We start from the raw sequence: 24,923 nt of genomic DNA, 5'->3' as shown, positions 1-24,923 counted from the left end.
CCAGCAGCCGCTGGAGCACTCGCCTGACGTGCTGGACATGATCGCGCTCATCCTGGGAGAAGATCAGGATGTCGTCGATGTAAACAAAAACAAACCGATCGACCATGTCTCTGAGCACGTCGTTGACGAGTGCCTGGTAGACTACCAGGGAATTAGAAAGGCCAAACGGCATAACCAGGTATTCAAAATGCCCAGAATGGGTGTTAAAGGCGGTCTTCCATTCGTCCCTCTCCCTAATCCGAACCAAGTGATAAGCACTGCGGAGGTCCAATTTAGTAAAGATGGTTGCCCCCTGCAAGAGTTCGAAGGCCGACGACATCAACGGCAAAGGATAACGATTCTTTACCGTGATGTCATTCAACCCCCGATAGTCTATACAGGGGCGCAGCGAACCACCCTTCTTCTCCACGAAGAAGAACCCCGCCCCAGCTGGAGAGGAAGAGGGACGGATAATGCCTGCTACCAGAGAATCGTGTATATATCTCTCCATGGCCTCCCTCTCTGGTCTGGACAGAGAGTAAAGGCACCCCTTAGGTGGGGAAGTGCCTGGCAACAGGTCAATCGCACAGTCGTACGGGCGGTGCGGAGGCAGAGATGAAGAGTGGCACTGGAGCGGTGGGCAAGTGAATAAGGAGGAAACGGATCTCCAACGCATGTTTACCAGATAGTGTTAACATGACAAACTTAGTGACGTGTAATATTAGTCAGTAGTGTGCCACAAAGAGTTCTGGCAGAAATGGGTTCGGCCAGGGCAACAGCCGAAATCCCCAGGCGTGTGGCCAATCCAGAATCCATGAAATCGCCCTCCGAGTCGATTAAGGCAGAAATGTGGGAAACAGCTCCCCGAACCGTAACGAAGCCTGAAACTCTAAACGACCACCAGATGGCAGTCGAGTGGCAGTCACGCTCACCCTATGCTCTCCCCTGCGTGATGAGCGTCGCCCCGCTACGGGGCACGCAGCTGCCACATGACCCGCCTCCCCGCAGTAGAGACACAGCTGATTGGCCAAGCGGCGTTGTCGCTCCCCCACAGTCAACCGTGCTCCTCCGACCTGCATAGGCTCCTCCTCCGGGAGGACGAGGCGTTGAGACAGCGTGTCACCAGCTGTTGTCGATTCGGCGCCCGTGACGCGCTCGCGGGTAAATCCCCCTCTTCGGTGCCGGGAACGGAGCGCGATCTGGTCGTCGACTCGAATGGCTCGATCAACCCATCCAAGCCAGCAGGCAGCTCAAGGGAATAAATCTCGTCCTTTACGTGCTCTGCCAAGCCGTGGAGGAAGTGATCCCAGAGTTCCTTCTCGTTCCAGCCACAGGAGGCAGCCAGCGTACGGAATTCAATGGAGTAACTGGACACGGACTGCTCGCCTTGCTGAAGCAGTGACAAGGCGCGTGCCGCCTCAAATCCCGAGCCGAGCGATCGAACACCTTGCGTAGCTCCTCCGAGAACGCCTCCAATGACTGACAGCAGGCATGCTCGCTATCCCACATGGCCGTGCCCCACTCCTTCGCTTGACCCACCAAGAGCGTAATGATATACGCTACCCTGGAAAGCTCCGTGGGAAAACAGGATGGTTGGAGAGCGAAGACAAGTGAGCATTGGGACAAAAATGACCGCCATGAATTGGGCTCACCCGAGTACGGAGCGGGTGGATTAAGCCGCGGCTCCGCGTAGTGAGGAACTGCTCCCTCCGAGCCAGGAGCGGGTGCAACAGCCCGAGCAGCCGAAGAGCTGACTTGTAGCTGGTCCAGCCGTTCCCCCAGCTGGCTAAGTTGGAGCGAAACCTCTGCATAGGCGTGACGAGAAGCCTCCAGCTCTTCCTGCTGCCGACCCAGTAGAATGCCCTGCTGCGAGAGGGCTAGGCGCAACTCCGTCTCCTCTGCTGTATCCATAACGTGTTGAGTAGATTCTGTCACGGCGTGAGTGAGGAAGGACTCAGGTGCAGAGTTGAGAAGGTGCAAACTTTTATTTTGCCACCAAAACACAAAATAACATAACATATAAGCGGCTCAAGGAAGCGGAGATTCCAGAGCTGGCCGGCAGCGTCTGCGGACCACACAAGCTGCTGGATCTCCGTGCTACGAGTCCTGTAGCACAAGGGAATAGAGGGTCAGAGAAACGAGAAGTGAGATTCTCAAAAAACACAACACGAGTACGGACAAACTAATCTACTCGCAACGAGAAATGGAAAAACAGGGACATATATGGGAGTGGGGGAATGAGCGACAGGTGGGGGAGAGTCAGCTCGTGATCTGTGCCCTCCCGCTGCACGATCAGCGCTGATTGCCCAGACCACGAGCTGCCGCACATGACAGGACAACACAGACAGCACGAGGAGCCGAGAAGGCACCCTGAACCGTGACATGGAGGAGGAGGAAAGCTGCCTATGACCCCAAGAACACCATCCCCACGTCACAGTCATTTGTTGTTATTCTGTCTCTCACTGTTCAAATAAACTTACCATTAAAATTATAGACTGATCATTTCTTTGTCAGTGGGCAAACGTACAAAATCAGGAGGAGATCAAATAATTTTTTTCCTCACTGTAGAATGATGTTAAACACGCACACACAGAATGTTGTTTTTAAGTAAAACTGTCAAACAGCTACATCACGTAATTAAAGTTTCAGAGGAACAAAGTTATTGTGCTTTCGTTAAAGGGTGATTTTAAAGATCATTATTTTGTGTATTTGGTGTAACAGAATATGTTGACATGCTTTAATGTTCAAAAACACATTATTTTTCAAATACTGTACATTATTGTAGTTCTTCTATGCCCCGCCTCTCTCAAACGAGTTGTTTTCTAGAAAGCCCCTCCTTCCAACAAGTGCAGTCTGCTCTGATTAGCCAACTGACCCCGTGCATTGTGATTGGCCGAACACCACAAGCACGCGTCGGAAATGTAATGCCCCTTACCATAACTGTGAGCTTCAGCTTTCAAGTTAGTTTTATCAGTTCAAGCCTGAAAGGGGAACAGAGTCGCGTGACAGACACAGTGATGATGCTCGTATGTATTTGCAGTACACAAGCCGCAGTTAAGACTATTTCTGACCGGGCTGTACACTCCTCTGTGATTTGACCCTGTTTCCCTCACACACACACACACGATGCGTTACACGTAAAACTCCGCATTTGAACAGTCAATAGCAAATACTTGAACTAATAACAAAACATACTTACAGTCGCTGATTCAGAAGTGCCAGATTGTCAGAGCAAAGTCGAAATTTACCCTTTTTTTTTTTTTTTTTTTTTTTGAAATAGCCTTTGTGCATAGCCAGCCTTGTACTCTCCTAGGTTCACAAAACTGTCGTCCATAAAATGCGTTGCATAAATTTGAACATTTGGGTTGTGCTGTTGTGTTGTAAACAAATCTCAACCAATGATTCCTAATTGCATCTACTTTCGGAAGGCCAAATAAAGTGCATTTTGCATAGAAGCACACAGCGTCTCCCTGACATGGCTGCATCAACACTACTGCAGTTACTGAAACTATGCCTTCTTTCTTTGCGTGAACATTTGGCCGGCATTACACAAATATTTCCACATCGTGACGTAGACATGTGGGGGCGGGTTTGAATGAGCCATTTTAGGGGGGTGGATGAGTCTTAACTTTTATAAAGAATATCTCTTTGGGTTTGAGACTTTAGTCTTTGCAGCTTTAGGTATCTCATCTATGCACGAATAGCTTGTAACACTCCAAAGAGAAAGGAAAACTTGAAATCGCATCATATGACCCCTTTAAAACACAATAAAACCAGTTGCATGAATGTGAGGAGTGTAATGTGCCTCCACGTTACTGTGTTTGGCTTATTATCGTGCCAGTGTAATAATAGCCACATTTTTAAGCCACATAAAAAGTAAAAAAATAAAAATAAATGTCTAAATGAATTTGTGTCTTGGTTTTGATAATGTAAACATACTGTACAACAATTTGAGATGTATACGATTTTCTTTTATTGCTTTTGAAAGTTTCTTAAGCTCACTGAGGCTGTATTTACTTGATGAAAATTGTAATAAATGCAGTAATATTGTGAAATTGTCACGATTCACACTAGGAGCATGGAAACGAAGGAGCGAGGAGACGCAGGAGATTTACAAATCAAACAGTCTTTAATGGAAACAAACTCAATCCAACACTGAAACTCTGGAAGACATAGAATGACATGAGACACCAGACGCTGGAGACAGGGAAACACAGGGCTTAAGAACACAGGAGCAAACTTGATAATTAATTAAACACAGCTGGAACCAAATGAACTATAATGAGGACAGGAAAAACCAAATATGTACATGGAGGGAGAAAACTAGGGCAAGGAGCACATGGCACAAAGACAAACATAAAACAGATCCATAACCCTGACAGAAATACTATAACAATTTAAAAAGAACCCTTCTTTAATTTAATATTTTTTTAAATGTAATTTATTACTCCAGTCTTCAGTATCACACGATCCTTAAAATAACAATCTAATATGCTGATTATAATATGCAAGAAACATGTCTTATTATTATCAATATGAAAAGAACATTGTTTATTTGAAACAAGTCTTTTGTAACTTTAAAAATGCCCTTACTGTCATTTTCAATCAATTAAAACTTACTGAGCCCAAACTTTAGAATGGTTGTATATATGTGTGTGTATGTATGTATGTGTATTACTAAAAGGTTACAAAAATATAAGTTGCTTGATAATGTAAGATACAAGGTGTTTCATAATGCTTTATTCCAAAAGTTGTGTAAATGATTTTTCTTTTTATATTATGTCTCGTAGGGGGCGCTGGTTAGTGCTTTGGCTGATGATAGTATTCACCTGTGGAACCTGCGACAGAAGAGACCAGCTGTGCTGCACTCACTCAAGTTCAACAAGGAGAGGTTAGCCACGGTCACTTAATCTACACTTGCTCTGAGCGTGTGTGTGCATGTAGACTGCTGATCAGTGTTAGCGATACATGACCGCGTGTGTGTGTGGCAGAGCTGGTGTTGGTGTTTCTGTGGGCCCACACTCACATCTGATACCTCTGTTTCTCTCTTTCACTCCCTTATTATTTCAGTTGACTTCCACTTACTCTCTCACTGTTGGTACCCAGGTGCAGCCCAGAACACAGTCATTCTCTGTTGGTCGCACAGGGAAGCGAGTCAACATGTGTAGTCATGTTTGCAAACAGTAGTGGGAAAAGAGAAAAATTTAACTAATGCAGAAACAAGCCATATTTTACTCTTTTAGAAGCAGTTTATTTATTCAGTTTTTACATCAAATCAAGGTTTCCTGCACTGTTAGTCATAATTTAGATTAGGAATAGTTCACCCAAAAATTGGGGGGTGAACTATCCCTTGAACTATGACCGTCAAATGCGGTAAAGCTTATTGCATTGTGCTTCCTGATGACATACAGCATTTTTTTTATAGTTTAGTAGACTAGAAGGCGATTTATGAAAGATAGATAGGTTTACATTGCATATCATGCTGTTTTATTTCATCCAGTTTTCAGTTATATGTCTCTTTAAAAAGCAAAAAAGTTGCTTATTTGACACAGTATCCTCATACTAAGGACACTTCAATCAGCGTTGTAGCTCTGTGGCAAGAATTGAAGAATGTGCGAGACCTTTAATCGCACTCATAGCTATAGATCAGTGCAGGAAGGTTGTAACCTTCTGATTCGGTTTGGACAGCTGTTGACTCTGATAAGAGATGAGGCAGCCCTTCACTTATTATCTGCACTGCTTCTGTTGATGAGTGTGACAACTCGCCAACAGCGGCTTTCAGGGTCGAACAAGTTTTTACCACATAACTGTGTGTTTGTGTGCGGGTCCCTGAACGTGTGTATCTGCCTCAAAAAGTACAGGCAGGGGTCATAGGTATAGGACTGATGTGTCTGTGTGCCTGACATTTAGAAAGTGTTTCCCTTTGCGACCCCTGAGGCTGCAATAGGGCGGCTTTGCCCCTGAGTGCAAACAAAATGTCTCTGTGTTGAGCTGTAAAGTTAACATGAATTGGCATTGAGAACACATTTTACTTGCTTAATGCAATGTATTTCTGAGTGATATTTTTTTAATTATATATGTAGAATTATTTTATATAATTTTATGTCATTTTATTTTATATAAATTTATATCATTTAGAATTATTTTACAGGGCTCCAGACTGTGACTAAATGGTCGCAAAAATGCAACCATTTTTTCTGCCGGTGCGAGTAAATTTTGTGCCCGCTCACACTGGCATGACCACCACGCTGTTTAACTTGCATTGCCATTTATGTTGCATATGAGAAACACAAAACGGCAAACGAACCGAAAGCGTAACAAAATCCCGCTACTCATTTGAGCCGCGCAGTGCAGACCATTTATCAGCTCGGACCGTGACGCAAACAAACTTGTCCGAGCTCAGAACAGCTTTACTCGGTAACCAAAGTTGATTTCGCAATACTGTTACTGCACAGCGCTGCGAGATCCAGTGAGAAGTGTTTGAATTTCCCCGCAGAATTAATAAATAATGCTGCGAGATCTACTGAGAAGCATTCGAATTCTGCACAATTGGTGTTGTGGCAGAAATAGTCAAATGTTATTACATTATTCATTTCAGGGTTTTATAGCCTTTTGAGAGAAATTCAAGCAATTTTCAATGACGTACAAGCATTTCACACAACTGTTTACAGCACTTTAAAGCTCCTAAATGATCCAATTTTAATATTAATGGGATTAATATCAATGGGATAACCAAACTGGTGGTGGTTGAGGAGAGACCCCCCCCCCCCCACATGATTGTAAAGCGCTTTGGGTGTACAGCAATACACTAAAGCGCTATATAAATGCAACAACAACAACAACAAAATAAAAAATACATCAAATCACCATTATACCCTACAGTAATACAGTTAAAATGGTTTACAGTTAACATATAAAATATGTGAACGACTACATTGCAGGCTGATATAAGGTGTGCCCCTAAATTTTCTGCTTGTGCTCCTAAAAATGTTCAGTCAGGGGCTACAGTGCTCCTAGTAAAAACATATTAAACATATTAATATTATTACGTATTTTAAAAAATTAAAATTAAAAAAGTAACTTGTTCTGAAAGGAAAGTCTGAATGCCAGAACTTGTTCGGTAAATTTTGAAATTTACTCCTTTTCTATTAACTCTTTCCCTGCCAGCGTTTTTGAAAAAAAGTTGTCAGCCACCGCCAGCGTTTTTGCTTATTTTCACTAAAATTTCATGGCCCCCAGAATATTTTGTTGTATGAATATCTGAACATACAAAACATCAAAATATAGATCAGAACCTCTACTTTCAAACAACAACAAAAAAAATCTGTTTTATTCTAGCTTCAAGCATTGTTTTTTATCAACACGGGAATGTAGGTAGGTGTAATAAAAAAGCAACATTTTGAGCAAAAAGCTTAAAAAATCGCATTTTTATCAAATACTACATCTGGATCATATTCAGTAATATTATCAAAGCAAAGATGCTGTAGATCGCGTCCATCAGTACTCCCAAAGCTTGCACAGGCCTTTAAATCTTTCTGGATTGACATTTCACTCTGTAACATTAGGCAGTTTTCATTTATATGCGGTTAGTGTTGATGATCACATTATATTTCATAGGCATATGCTTACATATGAGATCGCTCGTTTTTGTGTCTTCCTGGTCTTGATTGGCCCTTTCTAGACTCATTCAGGAGATGCATAATAGATGCATAATATAGCTCAGCTTTCAACACTATAGTCCCCATCAAGCTGGCATCCAAACTCACAGACCTCGGCCTAAACTCCTCACTCTGTGACTGGATTCAAGACTTCCTCACCGGCAGACCTCAAGTGGTGAAAGTTGGCCAGTTCACCTCAAACTCCATCACTCTGAACATAGGAGCCCCACAGGGCTGTGTCCTGAGTCCCCTGCTCTACTCTCTCTACACGCATGACTGCGTGTCCTCTCACAGCTCCACATCTATTGTCAAGTTCGCTGATGATACTGTGGTTCTGGGCCTCATCTCCAACAACGATGAGACCGCATACTTGGATGAGGTAGAGAGACTCACATCATGGTGCCGGGACAACTGTCTCTCTCTGAATGTGAGCAAAACTAAAGAGCTGATCATGGACTTTAGGAAGAGACAGCAGCAGCCCTACACTCCTCTTATGATCAGTGGGACCCCTGTGGAGAGGGTGAGCAGCTTCAAGTACCTCGGTGTAAACATCTCCGAGAACCTGACTTGGACTACACACATCCAAACACAGGTTAAGAAAGCCAGGCAAAGACTGTACCATCTGCGACAGCTGAGGAAATTCAGGGTCTCACCAGCAATCCTGAAAACTTTCTATTCAGGGACCATAGAAAGTGTACTGACTCAGTGCATCTCAGTGTGGTATGGAAACAGCTCCAATCAGGACTGCAAAGCACTACAGAGAGTTGTGCGCTTAGCTGAGCGCATCTCAGGGTCTGCTCTCCCCTCTCTGCAGGACATCTACCTCAAACGCTGCAAAAATAGAGCTGTCAAAATAATCAAGGACTCAAATCACCCTGGTAACCGTCTATTCACTCTGCTTCCATCTGGTAAGCGCTTCAGTAGCCTGATGGCAAAAACTGAGAGACTTAGGAGGAGCTTCTTCCCCCAGGCCATCAGGCTCCTAAACTCTAACTTTGTGTCATAACATCACTTGACTCCATGTAAATATCACCATATCAATAAGCTATTCATAATTTTTCTCTACCTCATATTGCTGCTATTATATACCCTGTACAACTTTTTTGCACATTATTTTGCACAATCCTCTTAGTACTATTTAAGTCAACAACATACTGACCTGCACATTTATATTTATATTTTTTATCTTATCTTTTTATTTTATTCTTTTATTTTATTTTATTTTTTCTACTTTTCTTCTCTTAATATTTGTATACTTTATAATTGCATTGTCCTTGGAGCGGACCTGACCTACATTTCACTGCTGGTTATACTCTGTATAATTGTGTATGTGACAAATAAAACTCTTGAATCTTGAATCCCTAGAGTATAACAGTGAAAACACGGAAACCCGGAAAATTCTGTGTTTGGCGGGGAAAGAGTTAACATCACTCTTAAAGGGGTCATATGACAATGCTAAAAATAACATTATTTTGTGTATTTGGTGTAATGCAATTTGTTTACACTGTTTAAGGTTCAAAAAGCACATTATCTCCTCTCTGCCCCGCCTTGTATATTTTTCAAAGCTCATTGTTCTGAAAAGTAAGGTGTGCTCTGATTGGCCGGCTATCAAGTGTGTTGTGATTGGCAGAATACCTCAAGCTTGTGATGGAAATCTTATGCCCCTTACCATAATTGGGAAACACAGTGTTTCTACAATATGGCGGAGGCGGCAAAAATACTACAGTGAGAATAAAAGTTATGCCTTCTTTCATTGCGTATACGTTTGGACGGTGTTATGTAAATCTTCCAACACAGTGACATATGTGGGGGCGTGTTTAAATGAGGCATTTTAGGAGGCGTGGACGAGTCTTAACTTTTATAAAGAATATCTCTTTGGGTTTGAGACTTTAGTCTTTGCAACCTTACGGATCTTATATAAGCACAAACAGCTTGTAACACTCCAAAGACAAAGGAAAACTTGAAATCGCATCATATGACCCCTTTATCAAATGCAAGGATGGAACAAATTGTTTATAAGTAGATTGAAAAAATTACCAACATAGTGTATAGTTATTTGTATAGTAATTAAACTGATTGTTCACAATAACATGAAAATTAATACATATTCATAAACAATCTGCCCTTCAGGAACAAGAATGGGCCCACAAAAGGCATGTGGGCTGTGAAGTTGAAGAATGCTTCTTTTGGAAAATATATTTTTGTGAGGAACATAGTTCGACCTACTGTCAGGACACCGTGGGCATCACAGAAGCTGACGTTCTGACAGGAAGCTGTCGGAAGATGTTACAACAACCAGAGAGGGATGAGAGACGAACAGCCTGTTAAAAAATGCTCTTTCCTGGCATAGACGTTAAAAGTGGTCCCTGAAAATGTTCTCTAGATTGCACATTAAAGCATTTTGGAGGAAAAAGATATTAGACTATGTTGACTTTAAATGCTTTTGCTGCACTCAAGCCATTCTGACGCATAAGAAAAACAAAAATTCAACTGATTTAAAAGCTGCACATTTGTTTTTACAAACATTAACAGGAGGAAATGAATTAGAGTTCATTCAAAGCAGATTCTTTTCCTCCATGTTGTACATGTGCAGCTGGTCAATTGTGTGTTTTATACGGTTGGCTTGCCTGAAGCAAAACATTGTCGTCGATTATGAATCTTCTTGTATTTGTTCAGTGAGCCTGTTGTCTCAATCATTCAGAGCTGTAAAATTAATTTTCCCATATGATGCCAATGAAAGGCAACGTTTACATTTTTGAAACCGTTATGACCTACAGACACAATGTTTTACAGATGCCATCCTTGTGCTGTAACATGATGAATGATCAGGGAGGTTGGCAGGTTTTTAAGGCTGTTCCTGAATGGATTTGCTCTTTGCTTGTAAGTGTGTGTCCCTGCAGGACGAAGGCTCAGTAAAGAGCAAGCCAAATGTCAGGAGTGCAGGGCATCCGTCTGTCATGCTAATACACTCATTTAGCTCATTATCACACGGTCACAGAAAAGCCATCTGAAACAAATGCACACTTCACTCTCACACGTGGAGGGCTGTTGATATTTGAGAATGTGGTTGTGTCTGATTCTTCTTAAAAAAAGGAAAAAGGTGTGAGAAAACCTGTATGGCCCAGGTTTCACCGACCAAAGGTATTAAAAACTATATACGTGGCAGGGAGCAGCAATTTCTTAATGAAAAATAAAAAATACAGATTTTATTTAGAGGATACAAAATATAATTAGCTCAGTATAAAAACAATACAAGTGAATGGAGTGTCCAAGCCATTATAGAAAAATATAGAAATATATGTGTTTTGATGTGGCACATAAATCTTGCCTAGTCATCCTGGAGTAGATGTGCAAATGTCAAGTTAAATTCTCTGCGTTACATGAGACGCACACTCACAGTGAAGTGATAGATGTGATTAATTTTTTCCTGTGCTAATTAATGAATGAATTAAAGAAGGATCATTAGCTAATTATGGAAAAGGTGCCAGAAAGGACCCAAATAAGTCATTTTTTTCCCACTTAAACCTTTTGCAGTTCAAGAAATGGATAGTACTTTTGACAAAACGTTCACTTACCTGAGATGATGACATAATGTAGACATAAATATGAAGTAGGGCTGGGCGATAAAACGATAACGATATGTATCGCGATAGACATGTGAACGATATCAATAAAAAATGTGTTCGATAAAACGTTCGATATTTTTTATTCTTCGTCGGAAGTAATGGTTGCGAAGCAAGTTTGTTTGCATTAACAAAGGCACTCGCTCTCTGGTAACCTAGCAACGTAGGGAGTGACACGCTAACAGCCAATCATGTAACAGTATTATGTTTGGTTGCGCCATATCGTTGTCTCGTGTCTAAGTGAGCACGCGCGGCTGAGAGTGCACGTCTGCAGCCAGACCCTATTGGCTGGTCTGCTGGATTCCTCTTCATAAGCAGAAAATGAGTGCCGCAGCGAGCAAGGAAATTGTAAATAAAAGAGAAAGTCAGCTCGCCAGTATGGCAGTTTTTTGGATATTATAAGTCTGACCGTAGTCAGACCAAATGTCGTCTGCAAATTATGCAAGACCGTCGTCCCCGCCAAGACTGGTAATACCACGAACTTGATGTACCACCTTAAAAAAAATATCACTAATTATCGATATCGACCGATATGAAACACTGATATCGTGATACAGTTTTCAGCCATATCGCCCAGCCCTAATATGAAGATATGTATAACTGTATAAAAATATAAATGATTAATTCAAATTAATAGTTTGAAGTAAATTATATTTAATTAGTTATATTTAAACTATGTGTTTATGAGTGCCTTCTGAAAGCAGTTTGTGTTTGGAGTTTTTCATTCTGGCATTTTAAATAACATTGCATGTGTGTTCTCTTTGAAAGCCTCTTATGTTTTCCCTTACATTTTTTTTCTTTTTGCCCTTTCTCAAGGGAGAGAAAAATAGAGAGCAGTCAGCAGTCCAACTTGCGTCGTCTTTCAGTGTCTTCTCCATGCGCATCTGTCTGATAGACAGGAAAGAAGTGTGTTGAGTTTGATGCATGGTATTTCTCTCAACACTTTTCCACTCATGAATATATTCATGATGCTGCAAGGTGCTGGTGTGAAGTGTTGGGGGCAGGTGTGTGTGTGTACTTGTGTTGCAGGGAAAAAAGAGTGTGAAAGGGGTGAGAGGCAAGCCGTTTGCACAGCACCAAAACAAACAAGCCTTTTGTTCATAAAATCATACCATATGCTCCACCTTTTCTAAAAAAGCACTTGTTCATCAAGATGCATGTGAGTTTGGGAAAACTAATACTTTAGATAGACCTTAAACTGAGTAATATTTCAGTGGTGATTAAACAGAAGCCCAGTCTTTGACTCCAGTAGCTGAGCTTCCTGCACTTTCATCCCTCTGGGATGTACAGAAAATTACATTTGAGTTGAGCAAGCAGAACTGCAGCTCAAGCTAAACTAAGCATTTTTATACTCAGAAATGACGTAAATTACATGCAAACATGCACAATATCCCGACTTTGAATGTGCTAAATTTTACATGTGCTAGCTTTTGCGGTAGATTATATTGCCTGTAGTTTCCACAGAAAAATGCTATTTGTCAGCGGTTGATCTTTCTCAGTTATGGGGACTTGAGGGAGTCAGACATGTTTTGAACCGTCTCAGATGTGTCTCCTACTTTGCTTTGGAGAAGGAAACATATGATGCAATTGTTGACATAGTCTATAAAATTTGAGTACATTTCCAGTAAATTTGTCTTGAACTAAAAGTAGAAAAAAGTTTTATTGAAATCACAGTATGTTTGCAGACTTTGGTATCTTGGTAAATCTGGGCACAGTTTGTGACATCTCTTTTGAAACTCTAAAAGAGGCACTAGAGATCACTGGGGTCTAAAAAAATAATAAGGGGGAAATTTAAAATCACTATTTAAACTATGTGCTGTAAAGAACTTTACAAGTAGCTAAAAAAGACCAGCATAAGAGTAATTGATTTTCAACCAGCTTTGTATCTTAGTAATGTAAATCAACAATGTGTATAATTTTTCTGTGTTACCTGCACAAAGATATCACCATTTATTTGTCAGCAAAAGTCCCTGCTCATAGAAAGTCTGATCGAGCACATTGCATTATGGGTGTCAAAGTTTTTCTACCATTTTTCACCATCTTTGCATTTAATATGCATTTAATATGCAGTTTAACATGCAGTTTCTGCTTATTAAAACCCCATCTTGTTGGCTGTGAATTACCCCTTTAATACAAAATTCCTGTTTCAGTTAAGTCCATGCATGCATGACTGCAGAGTCCATCTTTCTACCTCACTACCAAACTGAAATGGTTTGATATTCCAAAAGAAACCTTCAAGGGCATGAGTTCCAGTGTATCTAATCCATTGTGCTCTTATATGAGGTTGCTCAAATATTCATTTTACAGCAATATGCTACATCTTGCAGTGACTTTTGAGCAGCCAAACCATATAATTTAAAGTATGATGTGTGAGATTCCTTAGAATACAGGCTGCTGGATCAAGATTCAGTGTTGATCCGAATATTTAAATCATTTTTCTAGTGGCATCAGACAAAAAGAACCTAATATGACACTGGAAAATACAGTAAATTATGTATCATTTTGAATTTATCTTATAAATTCAGATGAGAAAGACAATTAAGATAAGAAATTGTATTACATTTTCAATGGAGACAAATGAGGCCTTTCTAGGTAAAGTATTTTTGAGTATGGGAGTAGTTCTGTTCTTTTATGAATTACAATTTATAACAAATTTACTCTCTCTACATTCCTCTTTTGCAGGATAACGTTCTGTCATCTGCCCTTCCAAAGTAAATGGCTGTACATCGGCTCAGAACGAGGAAACATCCACGTTGTGAATGTGGAGTCCTTCACCCTCTCAGGATATACCATCATGTGGAACAAAGCCATTGAACTGTGAGTGCCACACACACATTTGAAATGAAATGTAATCTCACTGAGTCCTGAAATCTGATTTGTAATATATCATATATGTCACATCTGTCATTGTTCCTGTAGCCTTATGTTTTATTTGTAACTAAGCAATCATTTCAGTCAAATGCCATTTTAAATGGTCAATTCACCTACTCTCCATGCATTGCTCTTCTCCGTTGGTACCACGAGTTCTTCAATTATTCATTGTAACATTTTGTCAGCAGTTTTGTTTTCCTCCCTGACCCGTTGAAAAGGCTGCAGTGCCTTTGAGACCCAGACAGTGTAGACACGCACACACACGTGTTTACAGGTGTCAGATCGGATCAGTGTTAGTATAGACAGATGTCCTGTCTTGCCTCTTGCTTTAGTACTTACGCACACGAACACTCGCAGACAGACACGTTGTGTCCCTTGCAACAGGAAGGGCAATTGTTAAAAGAGCTGCTCCGCCCTTTACTGTTGAACCTGTAGTGACAGACTAAATGGGCAAGTCAACGTGGCTTTACTGTCATGTCATTGAGCAGGGCATTTTCTCCATGGTCTCTCTCACACATAAACAAACACATTTACATATACTGCATGTCATACATCACATATGTCAATAACATCAAATTAGCATAAATCACATTAAAGTAGAATGGAAGATTATTATTGGCCAGTATTGAATAAATGTTAAAAGTACACACTAAAAAAATTTAAATACAGCCCAGAGCTGGGTAAAGATTGGACAGAACACATGCTGGGTTGTTTTCAACCAACAGTTGGGTTAAATGTTTAACCCAACCTTCTGGACAGTAACCCAACCGCTGGGTTCATCCATATTTTACCCAGCACTGGGTTGTATTTAACCCAGCATTTTTAGAGTGTACTTTCCACAAGAAGGGCACAAAATAAAGTCTGAACTATATTTTGTGATAAAATATTATTTCTGATAAAAAAATATTTTATATACTTGTATATTTTAATAAATTTTTCAACAGTGGCCAGTTTTGTTTTCTCTTAGTTTTCAAAATACTAAATATATGTCTAACAATACAATTTAACACCAATAGTTTAGCAGTATACATTAGAATACGTTAAATTAATATTACATAAAAAGACACCATTTAGAAAATAAAATGTTATGTAAATATGTAAAATAATATGTAATGTAAATAATGTAATGCAAATATGTAAAATAAATAATGTATTTGTCCTTCTAAAATATATAATATTTTGAAGGCCTTACTTGTTTGATCATTTTTATTTATTTATTGCAATAAATAACAGGTTTCAATGTTTGAGGTTGATGAATTCATCAAATAATATTATTTATTGAGTGCCACCATTTTTAAGGAATAATACATGCTTTGTAATGGGGAAATATCATGCAATTACAGTGTTAACCATTATTTATTTTAATTGTTTTAAATTAAAATTATTTGTATTTGTACATGATCAAATTTAGGACATAATTTTGAAATGTATGACAGTTGAGAAGGTTAAACACATGAGATGCATCATTAGCTATTTTTCATGCTAGATTAATTTCTTATCATAATTAATCAGACATATTTAATACTTCAAAAACTCCATAAACACACTCTCAGAATGCACTTCACAGTAGTAGCTACACCACAGCAGCTAACCAAGATGGTCTGTGCCTGTTTGAGAGAGAGAAATCTGGCATGCCACTCTGCTGTAGGCATGATAACATGGTGGTGGGTGATGTAGGCATGATGCCAGACATTGAGAAAAACAGTTTGTTGCTGCAGGTGTCAGTAGCACAGTGTTGTTTTAGAGTACGGGGGCATGTACTGTAGGTTGGCACTTTGACTGTGTGGGCTGTCAGGGGATTAAAGGTGGGCATAATGGAGTGGTGTGATGCCACATTGACAAGGGGACATCGAGGCATGTTACAAGGGTTACAATAGCAGGTGGTGTAATTTTTAAGCTGTTCCCAGGTGCACAGACTGGGTGCAAGGAAGCGGCAACATGCCCCCTGGACAAACAGATTGTCTCCGTGATTCAGCTAGTCTGTGCATGTCTTTTGGTGTGACAGTGCTCTGTCATAAATCCAGATCTCCGCTAACAAAGGCACTGATGTATGGATCTCTCCTTGGCCAAGGTTGTGTAAGCAGGTGTGCTCTGATTGGCCAGCTATCCAGTGCATTGTGATTGGCCAAATACCTCAAGTGTGTGACGGAAATGTTATGCCCCTTACCATGTTGTGTGTAATACGACGAGACTAAAACAATAAAACCCACTATAAACGAGGCATTTGTTGCATTCAGTGAGGACATAATTACTGATTATAATGACTCATATGATCTTTTTACGCATTGCGCCGCGCCGTGTAAACATAACACCATGTCTGCATTTGTGATCGTAGACACACCAAACAAGCACTACTTTACACTGCTCAAAATTCTTCAGAAGCACCAGACTGACCTTGCAATGTTGAAATTGCCCCACTTTATAGTATTCACAGCCATTCTTCACCTTGTAGGAAACTGTCCTTCGTGCACACACTCAAATATTAGCTTTTTACTGTTCTGGAACAGTGTTGTAAATATAACTTAACCACTGATTTCTAGTTGTGTACTCATTTGGAAGACCAAACAATGTACTTTTGCTTTCACAACGAAACAAACAGCATCTCCACAACATGGTGGCGGCAACAACAATACTACAGCGAGAATAAAAGTTACGCCTTCTTTTATTGCGTATCCGTTTGGGCGGTGTTATGCAAATCTTTCCACACCGTGACGTAGAAATGTGGGGGCATGTTTGAATGAGCCGTTTTAGGAAGGCTTGGCAGAGTCTTAACTTTTATAAAGAATATCTCTTTGGGTTTGAGACTTTAATCTTTGCATCTTTATAGATCTTATATAAGCACAAACAGCTTGTAACACTCCAAAGACAAAGGAAAACATGAAATTGCATTATATGACCCCTTTAAAACAGTATATAGCGGACACCTTTATGATATTTATATAGAGTCTATTAACCAACTGACATCCATTTCAGAGACTCGATTTGCATGACAGGTGTTACTGCTTAAAGCAAATGGATGCACTCACTTAAAATGTGAGCGAACTGCATCTTGGATTCCACACGTGCACACGCACAGCTGGTAGGGATGGAAGCTGATGCTGTGCTGTGTTGATCTTTCCCTGTGGTTTTTCCAAATGACAGGAAATTAAACTTCAAGTCAACATGCGCTCCTCACAATCAGAGAGAAAGCGTGAGAATAAGAGGTATGTATGTTTAGTGTGATGATTATTTTGGACCTCAAAAAAGGATTGTAGGTAGGAGGGTATACGTAGGTGAAACGGTGAAATTATGTAATCATAAGGTGTCTTGAGTGAATGAGACACAGTGCAGAGTGAGGGCGGCAGTTACAGAATGAGATTTTGCCCATCCTATTCTTGTTGCCATGGTGATCAGCTCTTTAAAACCAGCCTGTTTCTCCTAAAGTAAGGGTTGAGGGATAGGAGGGAGCATAAATTAGGATTTCGAGGTCTAGGGAATGGAGTAGTTAACATCCGTCACTCTATCAACACGTTTGCCACCTTGACCTCTGTGTGGAGGTGCTACTTCTCCCTCCTTCGCTCTCTTTCTCTCCCGCTCACTCTCTGTCTTTTAACTAAACAGGGCTCAGTTTGTGCCAAATGTACTCGTTGACCTCTGAACTGAGTTTGGTTACTGTGCCGGGTGAGGATAGGTTCCATTTTTCTTCTCAACTGGATTACTGAACATTTTTATCATATCAGACAGATAAGATGAATACTACTACTTACAAATGGAGGCTTTAGATAAGATTTAGATTTTATGTCAAAATGCTGTTCTATATCTATTCATGTGGTGAAATTAGGACCTTGAATGAACATTGTGGTTACATATTATTTTAAATAACTAATATGTGTATTATTAGAACTGTCTGGATTGTTTAAAAATTCAATACAATTAAAGAGATTAACCATGCCTCCTAATCTCTATGAAAATTTTGTAACAAGGAATTCAAGCTTGAAGTGAAATACCTCCATTTTCTGTGAACCTGTCCTATGTGAACTTTGTCTTTTTTATCTATTGAATGAATTATTTTGTCACAATAATGCATAGCATTTATCTTTGAAGAGAATACCTTAGCAAATATTGATACAGAATACGATAATAATATGTCAGTATGCCATTAGAATATGATAATCTACATACAGTATCACAAATAATTTAATAAACGTTATGTGCTTTTAATGCTTTAATTTTTAATCACATTCTTTTTTATGGCCGATTCAATAAATGGCTGATGATAAAACTCTACTATTTAGGGTAATTAAATTCAGTCATTTTCAAACTAATTTAAGCTAAAACCAAACATTTTAAATGCTGCAGGTTAAAAAAATGATAAAGAAAGCAGCCATTAAAGAAATTAAATGTGAAAATACCCTTAAAGTTGGCATGGAACAGAAGTCGTGATAGTCTTTTCTTCAATAATGTAATGTATATCAGAGTGAAATGGCCACAAAAAAAAAAACTGTAGGGCGGGACTGGATTTTATTCATAGGGAATTGATTAAATTGATGGATTGTTGTTTGCTATTGCTGTGATCTCAGAAAAGACAAGCGATTTTGTTGCAAGAGGGAGGGGAAGTTATTTTGATTAAAGATTAAAGTGGAAGGTTGCGCAGATAAAAATTTATAATAAATACTATAATATTCCATGAAAAATATATATAGTATTTTGTAATGGTGAGCAGGTGAAGGGGCCCTGTGTTACAGATTTTTATTCCCCATGTACCTGTCAGCCACATCTCAGACTCAGATCAGGACCCCTGTCTATCGAACCTCCATCACCATAACAGACGTATAAGGCTCCGTCTCTCCTCATCACGCTGTAGCTCAACAGAATGTAGCTGGAGGGGAGAGAAGGACCCCAGTCTAGGCCACGGCTGTCACCACTATAGGCGTCTAAGGCTGTGCCCGAGAGCCGTCAACAACACAGTTGGCCTGCTGGGTAGTCAGTGGGTACAAAGGAATAAGACTCCTGCCAGTACAATCAATGGCTTATGTGCGTCCACAATATTGCTAGCTGAAGTAGCACCTATTGATGGCAAGGCAGCTTGTTCTGTGATGAATAGAGAGAAGGGTTCTGTAAATGAGAGTATCAGAATACACTGCCTTTTTATTAGGCCCGTATTTATTAGAATGAAACATTTTGCTCTTTCCGAACTATTGGGCTGTTTCTTAACTAAAGTAATGATGGCATATTATTCATTGGCTGCAAATGAGTGGGCAGTAGTGGTCTTGTAAAATTTCTCGCTTACACCATTGTGTCCTGGGGAGATCTCAAAGCTTCTTTTATGTATTTAATGAAATTTTAACTATGAATAATCCTGAGGTTGAAACTGACTGTCTCAATGTCATTGGAGACTTATACATTTCATATTTCAAAAGCCTAATGGAGTAAGTATCTGGATGGAAAAATTCAGATTAGGTTGGTTTCAGTTGGACAACATCAAATGTAAGATGCCTCTATAGGAGCCTGTCATAAATTATTCGATACATTATGTAAAACCCTTTCTTTGTGAACAGCTATGCATGGCAAGAATCCCACTCTTGGATTTTGTAATGTATAGTTAAAGAAGATATTTTTATGAGAAAAATCTAATTTTAGTAGTGATAAATCTCTATGATCCCAGCACTTCTTGTCTAAACTCATGCCATCAAACCTTTTGGGGGATTGGAACTGTTATGAAAAACTCTCTATATTAAATATATCATGGTTTTATTTGCTCTGATAGATGTTTTATTGTTTCATTAAGGATATTTGGTTGTGTGTTTTGGTGTTGTTATGCTATCTGTGGGATATTTATGGGTTAGGAATATGTAAATGTGTATTTGAGTGTTGGTGTTGAAAGGGATTGTCATCCAATAGAGATTAATATTAAATGATTCATTATATAAACTGTATAGTTATTAACTTTAGAAATGTTTGATAATGGATCAGTATGGAGTTGTATGGCATACCAATCTTTCCAGTTAAACTGATTTATTTAATATTTGGTGCATGCTGGGAAACATACTCATAATCACACTCATAAACACACTACATGGGCCTAAATTACGACATGCACTAAAATTCAAATATTTTTTTGATTATTACCAAAGCATATGACCCTGAAGACTGGAGTAATGGCTGCTGAAAATTCATCTCTGCCATCACAGAAATAAATTACATAAAAAAAATATATTAAAATGGAAAACCGTTATTTTAAATTATGATATTTATATATATATTTCACAGTATTACTGTATTTACTGTATTTTTGATCAAATTAATGCAGCCTTGTTGAGAGTTCTTAAAAAAAAAAATCTTACCAACCCCAAACTTTTAAACAGTAGTCTCTCCCTATCTCACACAGTCAAACACACACATCCCCAAGGATCCTTTCCTCACTGTCTTCATGCTGTATTTCCTGTTATGTGTTTGAACTCCTCTATCCTGTCTTCTCAACTAACACCAATCCCAAACTTGTCTTTCTCTCACAGGTCCTCCAAGGCCCACCCCGGCCCAGTCGTTCACATTAGTGACAATCCTATGGATGAGGGCAAGGTAGGGTGATGCCTACACAACTACATGAAAACAAATCAACACTTCCTGACATGAATAATTCATTTCCCTTACTTCGCACAAAGCTCTTGTTTTTTTTCCATTCTGAACTCATAAGACATTTCTTTCCTACAGTGCAGCACAGTTCAGTAATTGGGTCTAATCTTACACAGCTTGTTAGCAAATTATGTTGTTTTTGAAAACAAATGATCGAGGAGATATGAAGTAGATGAACAAATGCTCCAGCTACTTCCAAATGCATCTTTTTAGACATTCATTTTACCTTCGCTAATTGCCAGCGCACAGTCAGAGGGGAGCAGAAAGACCGGCACACACCTGCTGGGGTTTTGCCTTTGTATGGATGACAAACTGTCTGTCTCTTTCTCTGGCAGCTGGGAGCTCCTCATAGGCGCCTTTACAGTGATGATCCACTCTCTCTCTCTCATCCCACTTCTGCCTCTGAACGGGTCAGAATCGATAAGATTATCGATCCATAACAGGTCCACTCAGTTCTTAATGGGTCTTAAAGTCCTTAGACACATTGTCCCTCCCTCTTGGCTGACAGAACTCTGACATTTTATCAATTCGTAGACTATCACTGAATCTTTAAAAACAAAGAGGTTTTGAGCTCAGATGACAGCAGACATGTCATTTTTAAAAGATATTTTGATGAATTTCCTGACCACTCTTTCTCATGCATTTACAACTCAGGACTGAAGTTATAGAGTTTAAAAAAAGCCCCTTAAAGCATCTTTAAAGTCACACAATAACTTTGTGCGGTACAGGATAAAATTTAATTCTGAAAGAAAGAAATTCACAGAAAAAGACAATGAGTGTGAGTAAATGATAGAGTTTTCATTTTCTGGCGAGCCATTTCTTTCAGAATAAATATAGAGTTGAGTTATGGTGATAACAACTAGCACATTTCTTCCATGTTTTGAGCAGAATGTTTTGTCTGATTCATTGATTTTGTTGGAGATTGAAGAAAGGTTTGTTTTGGATTAACAATCAGAAAAAAGGACTTGAATTTTCTCAAACAGCTATTTAATGTTTTATTTAATGAAACATATCATTTACTTTCAGATTTACGTTACTACATCCATGAACTCGTCAGGTTTAACAGACTCACAGCATATTTTCCTTCTTTTCTTGTTCCCCCCCACATCTTTCTTCTTCTTTCAGCTCATAATAGGATTTGAGGCTGGGATCGTAGTGCTGTGGGATTTGAAATCAAAGAGAGCTGACTACCGGTACACTTACGATGAGGTATGTATTGTCACACAATGTTGTATTCCAGGCTCCTGTCTCCTGCAGTGGCACAAATGCTTAGAATATGGAAATGCATTGCACAAATATTCATGAGATGTTTTGATTTTAATAAAGGATGCTGATTAGATCTGTAAGTAGGCACATAGTCTGTTCAGCTTGGTGCTACAGCATCAAAGGAACATTGGTATTTGAGAAGAATAATTGGCTGTGTGTAGTTTGGATGCTAAGTTCTTCCTATTCTCAATCATTCATTCATATTGATGTCTTCTTCAGGAATGTTCTGAAAAGTGGAGGGACACATTATAAACTCATGACTCATTAATATTAATTAGGTTACAACATATTCCCCAACTTATTTAATGAACGGCAAATTGAGCACAATAGCTATAGGAGGATTACAGTTTGCATGTTTGTTCAGTCTGCTGTTCTTACTGGGTGTTGTTCTTAAGCCATCAATTTACACAACATAATTGATTGATTAATTGATTGATTGAAAACAAACTTCTTTAAATATTACAATTTTCTCAAAGACTTTTTAATATAATAATTATCCAATAATTATTAAGACAAATTAACAATTTAAAATATATTTAAAAAGTAGTCAACATGATGTAGTTATTAATAAATTCATTTCTTGATTAAAACAAGCACACTGCCATTCAAAATTTTGGTTCAGAACTCCTCAATGCTCACCAAGGCTGCATTTATTTGATCAAGAATACAATAATATAGTAATATTGTAAAATATTGGTACAGTTTAAAATAACTGTTTTCTACTTTAATAGATTCAAAAATTTTATTTATTCCTGGGATGGCAAAACCGAATTTCAGTGTAAAATGACAGAAATCATTCTAATATGATGATTTGGTGCTCATTAAATATTTCATGTTATTATCCATGTTGAAAGCAGTTTTGCTTCGTAATATTTCTATGTGTGTGTATGTTTTTCCCAGAATTCCTTGATGAATAGAAAGTTGAAAAGAACAGCATTTATTTTAAATATAAATCTTTTGTAACATTATACATTTTTACAAATGTACTCTCTTTTGTTTAAATGCATCATTGCTGAGTGAAACTATTTATGTATTTATTTTTTAAATCTGATTTTCCACTTTCCTTTTACAAATAAACTCCATAACAATAATAATATCCCGAAAAGTGGATGAACTTTGAAATTTGAGGAATGTCCCCTTTCAGCTGTGCTATGCCTCTGAATTTATTTATCCATTCACTGGCCCATTATCTCTTAAATTGCTTGTGAACATTTCATTTCAGCTTAAATGTTATTTATTTATTTATTTTTCCAGAAATAGTATTTTTGTCTGAAAGTCCCCGTAGAGCATACAGTTAATCTGCCGGTTTAAGCTGGTTTGATGGCTTTTGTCAACAGTGGCAGCCAGCGTACATTAGTTATTATGATGAGCATGAAGTGCCCAAAGCAAAGTGCAAAAGAATTAAAGCCGACACGTTTTTTTTTTTTCCTAGACATGCAAGCACACAAACACACATGCATATGTCAAACTCATCTCTAATTGTAACTCCCTCATTGGTGTGTTAGCGTATACGTGTGTTGTGTGTGAGAGTGAGAGTTAATTTCTCAGAGGACATCTCATCTGTACCCTGATGAATGACTGTGCCTGGCTGGATGTCTGATTTATTCCTGCCTTCATTTATCTTGATTGATTAGTACAGCAGAGATAAATGCCCTACAATTCACTACTCTGTAGGGGTAGCAAGGTGTCATTTTGGCTCAGCTCAGAGTCGCGCTCATACCATGAAACACTATTGTCCATCAGACCCCCCCCCCCCCCATAGTGCCTTGCTGTTTATAATTATGAAGGAGAGACCAGGAAAAGGCTCAGACAGGTTGATCAGACTGTCTTTAGTTATGCAGATGTTGCCCGGGAACCTTTTTATCTTTGAAGGGGTCACAGAAGTGCAATAGACAGCAGAATTAACATCATATCAGATCATGGAAAGCTATTAGTGCTGAAGGGGTCACTGAGGTGCAATGAGCAGCAAAATTTGCACTGAGGCAGCGAGGAGCTATGCTGTTATAGATGGATGGAAATGCTGAAATAAGGATAAGGAAAGATTCAGTGCAAGTAGCATAAAGGACGTACTGTATGGACAGGCAGTTTCTGTGTAATAGAGATTTTAATAATCTTCCTTTCCCCTCTCCTTCTCCTCTTTCATTTAATCATTTTTGTGTGTGATATAGAGTGAGATATAAATAATAAACTACATTTTTCCTTGCATCTATACAAAATTCTGTCATGAAACAGATCTAGATTTGCTTCAACCCAATCTGCCAGTAATCACATATACCTAAATGGTATATATTCAAATATTCAAATACTTGACCGGTGTTTTCTGGAGCAGTTTGCTGAGTGCTTGCAGAAACCCTTCACCTTCACCAGTTCCACCTGTATAGATCTCCTAAGGGTAATTATTATTTTTGTCTTTATAACGATCGGACAGTGTAAAGCAGGCAGGAAGTGAAGTGGGAGAAAGGGAGGGGTGCGAGTTAGGATTTGAACTCGGGATGCCTGTACCCAGGGCCGCTGCTGACCAAATGGGTGCCCTAAGCAGGATTGTATCGTTGTGCCCCCCTCCCTCAAATATTAAAGTAAAAAATAAATAAAACACCTACTCAAAATAGAACTTTAATAAAATCTAAAAGTAAATGAATAAATAAATTGTAATTAAATTGTATTATTTACAAATTACAATACAGTTACCTATGGCTATTATTTTATTAATACAGTTGTCTGATTGATTTTATGGTCTCAAGTATTCAGAAATCATGCAAAAGAAAATTAAGCAGTTTTACTACGATAAAACCATGGTTAATTTTTGTAAGGGTTGTGATGTCCACATGTTTTTTGTTGAAGAAATTATAGAGGCTGTGTCATCTATATCAAAAAGGTGGCCAAAAATGAAAGATTACGTGGATTTGAATTAAAC

The 24,923-nt window shown here is 39.0% G+C and overlaps 2 protein-coding genes across 5 annotated transcripts in view; both read left to right on the top strand.

Annotated features, from left to right (window-relative positions):
- LOC306879751 (enhancer of rudimentary homolog) overlaps positions 1 to 24,923 on the top strand; it is a 1,222,178-nt gene that overhangs the window by 973,735 nt on the left and 223,520 nt on the right. The gene's annotated exons all lie outside the window — the stretch shown is intronic.
- LOC306879749 (syntaxin-binding protein 5-like) overlaps positions 1 to 24,923 on the top strand; it is a gene marked incomplete at its 5' end in the record, with an annotated part of 113,004 nt that overhangs the window by 57,245 nt on the left and 30,836 nt on the right. For all 4 annotated transcript variants that reach the window (XM_079432923.1, XM_079432922.1, XM_079432921.1 and 1 more), the window contains 4 exons: positions 4,770 to 4,870; positions 13,943 to 14,077; positions 20,626 to 20,689; positions 21,869 to 21,952. In XM_079432923.1, the coding sequence (XP_079289049.1) occupies positions 4,770 to 4,870; positions 13,943 to 14,077; positions 20,626 to 20,689; positions 21,869 to 21,952 (384 nt within the window). The remainder of the gene's footprint in view (positions 1 to 4,769; positions 4,871 to 13,942; positions 14,078 to 20,625; positions 20,690 to 21,868; positions 21,953 to 24,923) is intronic.

The sequence above is a fragment of the Barbus barbus genome, assembly GCF_936440315.1.
Source record: "Barbus barbus genome assembly, chromosome: 14".
Taxonomy (NCBI): Eukaryota; Metazoa; Chordata; class Actinopteri; order Cypriniformes; family Cyprinidae; genus Barbus; species Barbus barbus.
This window is presented reverse-complemented; position numbering and strand designations above follow the sequence as displayed.